The 12,976-nt window shown below is 38.5% G+C and overlaps 2 protein-coding genes and 1 pseudogene across 2 annotated transcripts; 2 read left to right on the top strand and 1 right to left on the bottom strand.

Annotated features, from left to right (window-relative positions):
- The first annotated feature begins 708 nt into the window (after positions 1-708).
- LOC112502729 (LRR receptor-like serine/threonine-protein kinase GSO1) lies at positions 709-4,732 on the top strand. Its single transcript, XM_025106719.1, has 2 exons — positions 709-4,197; positions 4,273-4,732. Exons 1-2 carry the CDS (start codon positions 786-788, stop codon positions 4,641-4,643), a joined length of 3,783 nt encoding a protein of 1,260 aa, XP_024962487.1. The 5' UTR covers positions 709-785; the 3' UTR covers positions 4,644-4,732.
- An 85-nt stretch (positions 4,733-4,817) lies between these two features.
- LOC112502731 lies at positions 4,818-10,069 on the bottom strand. Its single transcript, XM_025106720.1, has 3 exons — positions 9,935-10,069; positions 9,723-9,860; positions 4,818-5,119 (listed from the first exon to the last, which is right to left on the bottom strand). Exons 1-3 carry the CDS (start codon positions 10,023-10,025, stop codon positions 5,103-5,105), a joined length of 246 nt encoding a protein of 81 aa, XP_024962488.1. The 5' UTR covers positions 10,026-10,069; the 3' UTR covers positions 4,818-5,102.
- LOC112502730 lies at positions 5,686-8,199 on the top strand (annotated as a pseudogene).
- Positions 10,070-12,976: the final 2,907 nt, after the last annotated feature.

Below are 12,976 nucleotides of genomic sequence, written 5' to 3'. Positions count from 1 at the left end.
TATATATATATATATATATATATATATAGAGAGAGAGAGAGAGAGAGAGAGAGAGAGAGAGAGGGAGGGGTTGGGTTCACATGAGACCAATGGTTTTTCGTGAGACCCGTAAGACCAATTTATGTTCATTGATCAACTTTTTAAGCTAATGGTCTAAATTGCATGATGACAATTTTATGATTATTGAGAAGTCTCATGACATTTATCAATGTTCAGATTGTAAATCTAATCCAAAAGTTGAGAATTGGTCTTACGAATCTCACGAAAAACCTTTGATCTTATATGATTCCAAGTCTCATATATATATATATATATTATGAACCTAATCATGTAATAATTGAGGATTAGAGGACCACAGTATATGAAGAGTGGACCCTATTTTGACTTTGAAAAACTGTTTGAAAATTAAAAATACTCACTCCTCTTTCTTTCTTTCTTTCTTTCTTTCTTTCTTTCTTTCTTCTTCAACTACTGCAAACGGTTGACTTTTTTCAAACCCTTTACATATGTTGCAATGCATTAATTCTCTCTTCACAAAACCCAACGATTTCAACTTCTAAAGTGTCTGGGAATGGCCACACGCTGCGGTGGCCATTAATGGTCTCTCTCTCTCTCTCTCTCTTATCTCCTCTCAATCTGCACGTAAAACCATAGCAGCAGCCATGCACTGACCACCCACCACCTCTTTAATATTCTTCATCCCATTAAGAGCTGCTGCCTCCATGAACAACCACCATCATCCATAACCCACATCATACTTTCTTCTGTTTCTGCAACTCAGATTCATGGCGAAACAGGTTTTACAATTTGTTGCTCTGATTTTGTTTTCTTCTCTGTTGTTTGGGTGTGTTGTGTCTGAGGATTTGGATTCTGCTACCACTTTGAAGCTTCTATTGGAGGTTAAACGATCCTTCACTCAAGACCCACAAAATGTTGTCAAAGATTGGTCTGAGAAAAACACGAGTTTCTGTAGCTGGAATGGTGTTTCTTGCGCCGGAAAGTTTTCTCAGGTGGTGGGTCTCAACCTCTCCGGTTCATCTCTCAGTGGCTCAATCTCACCCTCCATTTCCCTTTTACAGAACCTGCTCCACCTTGATCTTTCAACGAATCAGCTCTCTGGTCCCATCCCACCTAATATCTCTACTCTCACCTCCTTGTCTTCTCTCCTCCTCTTTTCCAACCAACTCTCCGGTCACATTCCGCCGGAGCTCGGTTCTCTGTCCAGCCTTCAAGTCCTCCGAATCGGTGACAACCGCCTCACCGGACCTATCCCACCTTCCTTCGGTGATCTCCATAATCTCGTGGTTCTTGGTTTGGCCTCGTGTGATCTCTCTGGGCCAATACCACCACAGCTAGGAAGGCTCACCAAGCTCCAGAATCTGCTCATAAAAGAAAATCAATTGCAAGGACCCATCCCTCCGGAGCTCGGCAACTGTACGAGCCTGTTATTGTTCACGGCTGCCATTAACAACCTAAATGGTTCGATCCCAGACGAATTATGCAATCTCAAGAGCCTCCAAACGTTGAACCTGGCCAACAACACTTTATCCGGAGAGATACCTAGCCGGATTGGCGAGCTGAATCAGCTCGAATACTTGAATTTTCTTGGGAATCGGCTCCAAGGACCCATTCCCAAGTCACTGGCTCAACTGAAAAGTTTGTGGATGCTCGATTTATCTGCAAACAAGCTCAGTGGGGACGTCCCTGTAGAATTGGGGAACTTGGGTCAGCTGGGTTATCTAGTGCTGACAAACAACAGCCTTTCTGGGTCCATTCCTAGAAATATATGTTCTAACAGCAGCAACACTTTGGAGCATCTGGCGCTTTCCCAGAATATGTTTTCTGGTGAAATACCCAAAGAATTGGGAGATTGCATGTCGTTGAAAATACTCGATTTGTCCAACAATACACTCAACGGATCGATACCCGTGGAGCTTTTCGAATTAGTCGATTTGACCGACTTCTGGCTCAATAACAACACACTCACCGGTTCCATTTCTCCGGCAATCGCGAATCTCAGTAATCTGGAGACATTGACGTTGTTTCAAAACAAGTTGGACGGGGAAGTACCGAAAGAAATTGGAATGCTTCAGAAGCTCCAGATCCTTTATCTGTATGAGAATCAGCTATCCGGAAGAATCCCGTTGGAGATCGGAAACTGCTCCAGCTTGCAAATGATTGATTTATTTGGGAACCATTTCAATGGCGAAATACCGGTTACTGTAGGGAGGCTCAGTCAGTTGAACTTCATTCATCTGAGACAGAATGATCTCTCTGGAGATATTCCGGCCACTTTTGGTAATTGCCATCAGCTCACCATCATAGACCTTGCTGATAACAGTCTCACCGGTGGAATTCCGGCGACTTTTGGGTACTTGAGCTCATTAGAACAGCTCATGATTTACAACAACTCTCTACAAGGCAATCTCCCCAAAGAGCTAAGCAAGATGGCGAATTTGACGAGGGTGAACCTCTCGAACAACAAATTGAATGGTAGTATCGTTCCTTTGTGTAGTTCGAGATCATTTCTATCGTTTGATGTCACCAACAATGAATTTGATGGCGAGATACCATCGCAGTTTGGGAATTCACCATCTCTTCAGAGGCTAAGGCTTGGAAGGAACCGATTTACAGGGAGAATTCCATTGGCGTACGGAAATATACGAGACTTGTCGCTATTGGATTTGTCGACCAACTTGCTCGTGGGTTCTGTGCCTCAGGAACTTTCGAGGTGTAAAGAACTGACTCATATTGATCTCGATAATAACCTCCTCTCGGGTCCGATCCCATCCTGGCTCGGAAACTTACCTCTGTTGGGAGAGTTAAAGCTCTCATCCAACAAGTTTACGGGCTCTATTCCATTGAACTTGTTCAACTGCTCGAAACTTTTAGTTCTTTCGCTCGATGCTAATTCCCTTAACGGACCCCTTCCTACAGAAATCAGCAAGCTTTCATCGCTCAATGTCCTCAAGCTGAACAAGAATCAACTTTCAGGGCAAATCCCGGCAGCTATCGGCGGATTAAGCAAGCTCTACGAGATCCGGCTCTCTAACAACCGATTTAGCAGTGAAATCCCCGCTCAAATTGGACAGCTCAAGAATCTACAGAGTATTTTAGATCTCAGCTACAATAACCTCACGGGCGGCATTCCCACATCCATAGGGACGCTATCGAAACTCGAGGTGCTAGACCTCTCTCACAACGCATTGACCGGAACTGTTCCACGAGAACTTGGCCTGATGAGTAGTTTGGGAAAACTTAATCTCTCTTACAACAATCTCCAAGGGAAATTAGACGATGGCTACTCAGACTTACCGGCCGACGCATTTGTTGGAAATCTCGGTCTCTGTGGTCCTCCTCTCGATCGTTGTCCGAACTCCAGAAACCAACAACAAAGCAGGCTAAGCGAAGCATCTGTGATTGCAATTTCGGCTGTATGTACCATAGCTGCCATAGCACTAATGTTTCTTGCAGCCTTGCTATTTTTCAGAAGGAAGAGGTCAGGATTTGTAAAAGCCGGAGACGGGACCTCCAGCAGTTACTATTCGACCACAAATTCGTCACGAGCACAAAGAAGACCACTCTTTTTCAAGCGTGGTTCCGCAAGACGTGACTTCAGATGGGAAGACATTATGGAGGCCACAAACAATCTAAGCGATGAGTTCATAATCGGGTCAGGAGGGTCGGGAACGATCTATAGAGCCGAACTTATAACTGGTGAGATAGTAGCCATCAAGCGGATACCATGGAAAGACGATGTGTTTCTTGATAAAAGTTTTGCCCGAGAAGTGAACACGATCGGGCGGATAAAGCACAGACGCTTAGTGAAGTTACTAGGGTACTGCAGCAACAAAGGAGCAGGATCGAACCTGTTGATATACGAGTACATGGATAACGGAAGTGTCTACGACTGGTTGCACCAGGAACCAGAAAACATCAAGAAAAAGAAGACCCTTGACTGGGAGGCAAGATTGAAGATTGCGGTTGGGTTAGCCCAGGGTGTGGAGTACTTGCACCATGATTGTGTGCCAAAGATCATTCACAGGGATATCAAGTCGGCTAATGTTCTCCTAGATGTAAACATGGACGCACATTTGGGAGATTTCGGACTTGCAAAAGCCATAACCGAGAACCATGACTCCTTGGCTAACAATTCGTATATGTGGTTTGCAGGGTCTTACGGTTACATAGCTCCAGGTATGACCCTAAAGTCTCTTTGAACTTTATATGTTAAATGTAGGCTTAGGAACTGATCAAGTTGGTTGCAAACAGAATACGCTTACTCTTTCAAGGCAAGCGAGAAGAGTGATGTTTACAGTATGGGGATCGTGCTGATGGAGTTGGTGAGTGGGAGAATGCCGACAGAGGGGAGTTTTGGTGAAAACGTAGACATGGTGAGATGGGTTGAGTCTCATATTGAAATGCAAGGAGCAGGGCGTGATGAACTGATAGATCCGGTAATGAAACCGCTCTTACCTCATGAAGAAACTGCTGCTTTCCAAGTTCTTGATATCGCGCTCCAATGCACCAAAACTGCTCCTGCCGAGAGGCCATCTTCGAGGCATGCATGCGACCTTCTGCTACATGTATTGAGGGACGGAGAATCGACTTCTGAAAAGATGAGTCGAGATCCATATGCATAGCTCAGATCAGAAGCAAATTCGAATGTATATGCATGCAAGACTTGCGTATTTTGACCATTATAGATGATGTATCTAAGTTTGACTACTTCTAAGCAACTAATGTAAACCATTTTTCAACTATAATTGTGTATCAAAAATATGTTTGGCAAAGATTCCAACAATGGATTCACCAAGTTCAGTAACCATGACATGAATTAAACTTGTATCACATTAAAAGTTGGATGACAACTTGTAGAGGCCATACCAAAGTGTGTGTAAAGGTACAAAGATTTATTCTTATTCAACATGGGATTGCATGTACTAAACTGCAACATTCAATCACATAATAAGCAGCAAGTCACAAGGCCTCGAAGAGCCTTACAAACACAAAAGCACGCAATTCGGTTGAAAAGAAGAATGTCATGAACCACAAAAATTTGCATGGAAACTGCATTCTCTCAAGTATTCGCTATCGTGCTACTATTCATCATCTTCATCTGCATTTCAGAGTTTCAGATCAATTAGATGTTTGTAACCATAATCATTAAAAAGGCTATATGAGAGCAAAAACAATGGAAATAAGAAGCTTTAAACAGAATATATATACATATATAAATATAAATAAACCACTTCTAATACTAATAGTTCCACAAAATTTCACTTATTTTCAACTAATTGGGTACTTCTTTTTTTATGTGCATGCTAAAGAATCAATAAAATGTCAAGGTGACATCAGGAGACCACCTACTTTGGAATGGATAAAACTGCCATAACTGAAGACCAAATTAAGAAAATTTAAATTTTTTACTTGGGGTTCTACTTCTTAGATATTCCAGATTAGAGTATTCAGTATGGGCCCAGGCTGATTATGAATCAAATAGAAAAGCAATTCTAACTAGGTGAGCAAAGCACATGGAACAAAAATACTCGAGTGAAATTCAATTACAGAAACAAATTATATATGTGGTAACAGCAAGTATTTTCTTTTCAATGCAACCGTTATGGTATAAATTACGCTCTTAACCTTGTCACTATCTCCGCTTCACAAACAGAGACTTAATGCTACCATGCACCAGCATTCTTATAACTAGAAGGGGCAATTTTGCTCAAATGCATTAAATTGGGAAATTTTAATTAATGCTTGGGCAGCATAATATATATGAACTGGTAGAAATGGTCACAACTTTAAATCTCCTCTTAAGTATCTCAAAACGCCTAAATCCAAATAGAACTCAGCCTATTCTATTTCCAACACAGTGCTCGCTGCTTAATTCATCATCTTCTTCTCTCAAGTCCCTCCTTTGCAATCGGTTTATCATCCTCCCCCCTGCTCGTTATTTCAAGGCATCATCACATCTGCTACTACTATCACTATATGCTATTTGTGTGTATATACATGTATGTATCCAAGAGTGAAATAAGATCTGTGTATTCTGTTATGGCTTGAGTCTCTTATTCTTCTCTTTTGATTTATTCAATTTGTAGTTTAGGGTTCTTTCATTTTGCTACTCTTTTTTACAATCATTTGACTGATTTGAGTTATGTTATATGCCATACTGAAAAAATAAACCATTTTGCTTCACAATTTTTTATTAAAAAAACTAATTATCTTTATTGCTTTTCCATTGATGTGCAAATCCGAGGTATACACACAAAATCCTTTTTGAGGGATGCATTTTAATTTTTAAGTATGAACATATTATAGATTGTGAATTAATAATGCTATTGTGTTTCTAAGCACTGCAACTCTGGTGATTTGTACTGATAACCTTGTTTTTATGTGTTGGTCAATACTAGCTTCTTGTAGCATTAAGTATCAACTTACAAGCTAAGATGTTTATTTTGTAGCAACTGCCTTGAGCAATATTTGTATTCTTAAAAGCTAACGATGTATCTGCATAGTGTTACTGTTATGAGCTGAACTACAACAATGTCTGTTGATCTCAAATGTTTCTATTTCTTACAAAAGATGAGTATCTACTTGTAGATGGAGTAAATGTTTTGATGATTGTTCAAGCAATACCTTGGTAACTTTATAGCATTATTTTGTCAAGAATTGAACAGCAACATTCCAATTTCAGTAGCCATCTTTGCCACTTTAAAAGCAACATGTTAATGAATCAAGTCACCATGTTGTGTGTTGTCTACTTGTATTAATTTTCCATGTTCTCTATATAAATAAGCAAGAAGTTCTTGATGTTTGATTTGCTGGTTTTGATGAATTGAACTAGAGGTCTCAGTCCAGGAGGGTATTCCTCTGCTGTCCTATGCTGTTACAGCGGTTAAAATAGAAAATAGCGGTCAGGACCATGATTTGATATAGCGGTTATCGCTTTTTGATAGTAAAGGTGGTACAGCGGTCCACAAATAGCGGTTCATGTAATAATTACAATTATATATAAATGTATGAATGTATACATAATATAACATATATTTTGAAGATGAACATAAGAACACGTGAAGAGAAGAGATGACGAGCAATCAATCTTGGGAGATAATGTTGTTGTGAAGAGAAGATGCAGATTAGTAGACGGGAATAGAAGAGATGAGAGAGGAATAGCAAGTTTACACACCAATATTGCAAATCAAATCAGTCCCCTAGCTCGTAATCCCTTAACCGACTTCTCTAAACCCTTTAAAAGGTCAACTGAAATCCCAACTCCTAATCGTGGTATTCATACCGCTATTGCAAACCAAAATTGGGGTAAACTGCAGTGATTAGCGCAATTATTAGCAGAACCGCTATTTCCCCTAGGACCGGTAACTGCTATAGCACCGGAATTAACAGCATAGCTGCTGTCATCTGGATGAAGTTAAAAAATCAGGTGGATTCACACCATAATGTATGTCTTTAGTGGTTCCATTTATTCAGCGAACCGTAACTTCTGACTTAAGGTGCATTTGGCGATTGTTGTGTGATGTATGTGTCTTTATCATGTCAATATTCTTTTATCTTCAGCGGTTGGAATGGAACTTTGTTTCTGCAAGCAAGGAGCAAAAAACAAAATGGGCTGTGGTGATGTCAGAATTTGCACCTATTTATATCTATCTAGTCATCAGTCTGCTAGTTTCTTAGATCCCACTCAGTATTCCTTTTCCATTTGCTTCCAACAGTTCGCCTATGCAGAAACAAATGTGGTTTCAGTATTGGTGATGCTAAAAGTCATTTTGATATATGCTTTTGTCTTGTTTATGTTTTGTTTATCATCCCTGATCCAGAAGTCACTTTTTCCTTCCCTTGGGCAGTACCTCCCAACAAGATTGATCCCTTTGGATCTTGGTCCATGAAGATCTTTTATTAATTTTGGCGATTGGATCTTTCTATTAATGGACAAGGGGTGCTTCGGATCAGAAGTAACCACTAGTGATGGGGGAAAATTGGGGAAAAGAAAGAGTGATGTCTGCATTAAATCAATTGATTTGTCATGATAGAGAAGAGAATTGGTGAAAGGACTGTAGCCACTATACATAAACAATTGTTTCCAAACTAACAACCCATTAGTAATTTCAGAAGCACTAACATGATTCTGGTAACATCATGGAGACGGTGACAGTAAATAGGAGATTGTGACAGTAAATAGGAGATTGCAGTATTTCAATCTACAACCTGACCACGCTTGAGTCTTGACAACTCAGTTCCCGGTGACCACCCCACTGAAATCACCGGCTCAGATTTAAACTGTGGTCGTTGGTGAAGTGGTAAGCAAGGTAGATGAATTAAGTGCTGTTACCATGTATTTTTAGAGTTTGAGGGTTAGACATGTAGATCAATTGGAAGTTCAGATGGGGTTTTGGCAAGCAGTTTAGTGGGTTGATGGGAGTGTGATTCTGGCTTTGTTTAGGGTTTTCAGATGAATGGCTGTCATCTATGGACATTCCGATAAGAGTCTCTGAAATTCAAAGGTCTGAAGAAGTTAATGCAGCTTTTCTGTCAATTATGCATCATATTTTTTAAAAGATTGAAGAAGAACAAGAGACTGTTCACTGGAATAAGTATTCAAATTACATTACTATCCTTGAGAATCGAGCACAGGTGTGAGTTAATGGGACAAAAATCAATGGTGTTAACCTCAGGGATAGAAATCGTGCAAAATGCCGTTCATGTCCGGGGATGGTTTTTGAAATTTACTCAAATATAAATCTAGTGCTTTCTAATTTTTAAAGATCAAAAAAGATAATTCTATAGTAAATAGTGAAGTTTATTGTTTGACTTCAAATATAAAGAACAAATAAAGAGTTAACATAATAGCAAAACAAATGCAATTTGCTTCATCGGTGTTTATGTAATTGAAAAGTAGAGGAGAACCTGAAGGAAAAGAACACATACAAGAACACATCAATTGGACTAAGATTTCAAGAACCAAAAGTAATACTCCCTCTCTCTCAAAAGAAATTGCAACAATTTCTATTTTGTCCCAAAAGAAGGGAATAATACCTATTTGGCAAGATTCCTTAGCAAAATTACCCATTTGTGCATTAACAGTCTTTACAAGATATTGATGAGATCGATCGTGGTCCACAAGTTTCTCACCTTGTCTTGAGATATGAGCTCCCTTCATTTATCTGTTCTATTTCACGTTTATTTTTAATAGGATCTTGCGGAAGTAAATTGGCACTTAGAGTAAACTACTCTCTTTTTGTAGCATGTTCATTGAAATGCCATAAAATTACTCATCAGAACCCTCAAAAACATCAAAACGTTTGTAACAAGGCAACTCTGTGGGTAGGGCATGATCCTCATGTAATTCTATATATTTATTGTTTTGCATTCTAAACTTACACAAATCCATTAACTTCCAAGTTCTAAATCATCCTTATTCATTCATCCTCTTTTAGAAGCTTAAAGTGATTTATTTTTGTTAAATTCCCCTCATGAACCGAAACTTAGAGTTAGATTCAGCATAGTTAATACTTAATAGTGAAGAACTGTGTAAAGGTAGGTGGTCATGGATTTCTTGGCACATGTGAAAAGGATGACGACCAACATCCTTTCAAGCTCGAATGCAGAACCGAAACAAGTAAAATTAAAAATCCACAGATATCTTATGGTTACACATAGAGATGGAAATCAGATAGACGATTTAGGGTTAGGGTTAATACCGAAATAGCGGCGCTCATTAGCGGCTTTGGCTTTGTCGAGCATTTTATCGAGGTCTTCTTGAAGCTTGGCGTCCCATTTCACTAGCTGGTTAGCGAACACCACTCCTAACCCCATCCCCAAAACATGCTCCCACGGATCTGCAGAAAATTCAAATTAGAAGGATTTATTGAATTCATTTTAATCATAGGACAAAGAGAAATGAACAGCTTACGGCGCATATAAGGGAGTTTCCGGAGGGCATTGGAATACATCTGGGTGCCCAAACCCAGTAAAGCTCCGATCATTGTCGCTGACGCCGGCATCGTTGTCTCTCTCCCCTCTTTCTCTCTCTCTCTCTCTCTCTCTCCCCTCTTTCTCTTTGGTATACCTCTTCGTGGTATTTGTACCCATTAGTTTTTTCACAACTCACAGGAAGCCCCTTCAAGTTTTAAAACTAGCAAAACGGTCCATTAATGTATAAAAATATCACGGTTTTAATCAGCAGCGGAACTGGGTACCCACTTGCGGAACTGGAACTGCCGGTTCCGGAACCGGAACGGATATGAGTGGTTTCGGTTCCTAAAATGCAGAACCGATTGAGAATAGTTTCAGTTCCCCATTTTTCGGAACCGGTACCCACCGAGACCGGTTCCAGGACCAGGTACCTGGAACCGGCGGGTGCCCTGAACTAGAACCGGCGAGTACCCGGTATTTTTCAATTAAAAAAAATTAATTTTTTAATACTAAATTGAAATTAGGTCAAAAACTTAGAACTCTAGATTAGATTTTAGGTCTCGCCTCATCGACTCATACTCTTAGTCCCGAGGCCTCTCACGGACCGTCTTAATCGACTCATAATCATTAAACTTTGAACATTTACAATTATAGTATGTAATCRTTAAACTTTCAACATTTACTATTAGTCTATTATGGTTTGTAATCGTTAAACAATATTTGTAACCATTATTCCGTATAATTTGTATTCTTGTTTATTTATTTAGTGTTTTGGCAATGTTTTAATTTTTATTTCTAAATAACAAAAACTTAATATTTTAGGAAGTGGGTACCCGGAACCAGAATCGGTTCCTGGCGGTTCCGGTTCCAAGAATTCAAGAACAGTTCTAACCAGTTTCGGTTCTGGTTCCATCTCAAGAACTGCCGGTTCCGATTCCGGTTTCTGTCAAATAGGGCGGGTACCCGCCTATGCTCACCCCTAGTTCTAAATACCCTGAAGTTTGGCGTAACGGCGAGGCCAAGCCTTGAGCTTTAGAAACCACAACGAGGTCATGATATTTTTCAAGGCATGACTTATGACGGTAAATCTCTATTATCATATATAATTATATTTATATATATATATATATATATAAACATATGTTTTTTTTTACTATTACAGTATTACTCAATTAATCAATGATAATAAACAATTTAAATTAAGTTATATATAAAAACTAACAAATAAGATATTAAACATATAAATAAAATTAATTATTGTGTTACAAAAACTGTGCATTACGCTATGATGTACTTCATGATTAACGTCACGTGAGATACAAACCTTAAGTCACGATGCATCACGACGATTGTTGTGTCGAGCCTTTTTAAATAGTGAAAAATATTGAATTTAGACTTCAACATATTTTTATAATATGATAATAATGAAGCATATCATTTTTACAGGGATGGTCATTACACATAGAAACACAAAATTTCGTACATCATACACATTTTAGAATTCATATATATTTATATTATCTTATAAAGCATTTACATCAAAGTCTTAAAAACAAGTTTTGTTGCACAAAGTATTGTTTATTTATGCATAAAAACTTAAAATCTCTTGATTATATATTAACATGCATGATGTACAACACATTAATGTATCTTTGTAATTATTAGGAGACGATTCACGCTTCTTTTATACTTTTTTGTTTGAATTTGAAATTTAAATGAAAGATCCCAGGTTCAAATCTAAGGAGGGATAAAAATCTCCTTGTGGCTATGGAGGTTCAAATGTTGTGACTCTAGGCTATCTGCAAAGCAGGTGGTCGCCCTGGGATTAGTCGGCTCGCATAGCAGGTTGGATATCCTGGTTAATAAAAAAAATGGAAGATAGTTGTATTTTACATTGTCAAGGTGCTTTTCAGATCTAATCCGTTTCCCAAGCTTCTCTCTTCTCGGCTCAAGGCAACGATCCTACTAATCTTTATCTCTCGATCATTGTAGCAACCCTGGATCATTATACAAGGTAACCAAAAGCATCAAGAATCACAAGATCTTCTCAATGTCCATCTTCATCTTCATTTTCGATGAACAAAAGTATTTGAGTTCTATTCCAATTTTCATCTCTATTCGATTTCAATTTGCAGCTCTTCATCTTTGTTGTTCATCCGTTCGGTTTCACAAACCAGAGTTAGTGAGTAATGGATTTTGTTAATTCGTTTGTTTGATTTTTGTTAGGGTTAGTAACATATTTTGATCCATATTTTAATTCTGGAATGGGTTTTCTTCATTTGTTCGATTTTTGATCTAGAAGAAGAATTTTGCGTGTTGGCTTAGAAAAATATGGTTAGGTTGAAGTTCTTTTGAAGACTCTTAGCGATTGTTCAAAATGTGTTATCCTCAAACCCATATTTGTGTCTATGGTCTATGTTGTGTCTTACGGTTAGTTTACTGTTTCACTTGCTTGATTTCCTTCTTGCGGTTGCGTGCGCAGTTGTTTTGGGCCAAGTAATAAAAGCTAGATAAGACATGCAAAATAAGTTGTATCTTACGAGAAGCTGTGTTTCTGGTATTATCCTTCGTGATTGCAAAAACTCCATAAAGTTATAAACATAAGCCTAAGATTAGTGTTTGAATCGTAACATAAACGTGGACTTGCTTATTATTTTCTTTAGGCATCTATGGAATTCATTCATGGTTGTCTTGTTGAGGAGTTGGTTAAAATGACCATGGGGCCATTTACATCTTACCGCTAGGTGAACATGACAAGGACCGAAAATCTTGATAAGAGGAATAACAAGGTTCGAAAATCTTACCCGATAAATGTTTTCTATGTTGAAAAATTAATAAGGATTAGATAGATAAAAGGATAAAGTTTAGCTCTTTATATTCAAAAGATAAATTAAAGTTTGAAACTTTATTATTCAAGATTACCACTTTAATATCCGGAATAGAATACCCAAATCAGTTACTACCACATAGATTGAATCTATCATCCACGATAGATTCAATGAAAGAAAGGAGTAGAAGCAGAGTTGTACACTTAGTGAAC

Source organism: Cynara cardunculus, unplaced genomic scaffold (assembly GCF_001531365.2).
Source record: "Cynara cardunculus var. scolymus isolate 2C unplaced genomic scaffold, CcrdV1 Un_Scaffold_1820, whole genome shotgun sequence".
NCBI lineage: Eukaryota > Viridiplantae > Streptophyta > Magnoliopsida > Asterales > Asteraceae > Cynara > Cynara cardunculus.
The sequence above is the reverse complement of the archived record's forward strand: the minus strand, read 5'-3'. Positions and strand labels throughout refer to the sequence as shown.

Bases quoted from the DNA above. Each gene is read 5' to 3' on its own strand.
- LOC112502729 (XM_025106719.1), top strand. From the start codon at position 786: ATGGCGAAACAGGTTTTACAATTTGTTGCTCTGATTTTGTTTTCTTCT. The intron at 4,198-4,272 runs GTATGACCCTAA...GGTTGCAAACAG, and splicing joins TTACGGTTACATAGCTCCAG to AATACGCTTACTCTTTCAAG.
- LOC112502731 (XM_025106720.1), bottom strand. From the start codon at position 10,025: ATGCCGGCGTCAGCGACAATGATCGGAGCTTTACTGGGTTTGGGCACC. The intron at 9,861-9,934 runs GTAAGCTGTTCA...AATTTTCTGCAG, and splicing joins GAAACTCCCTTATATGCGCC to ATCCGTGGGAGCATGTTTTG.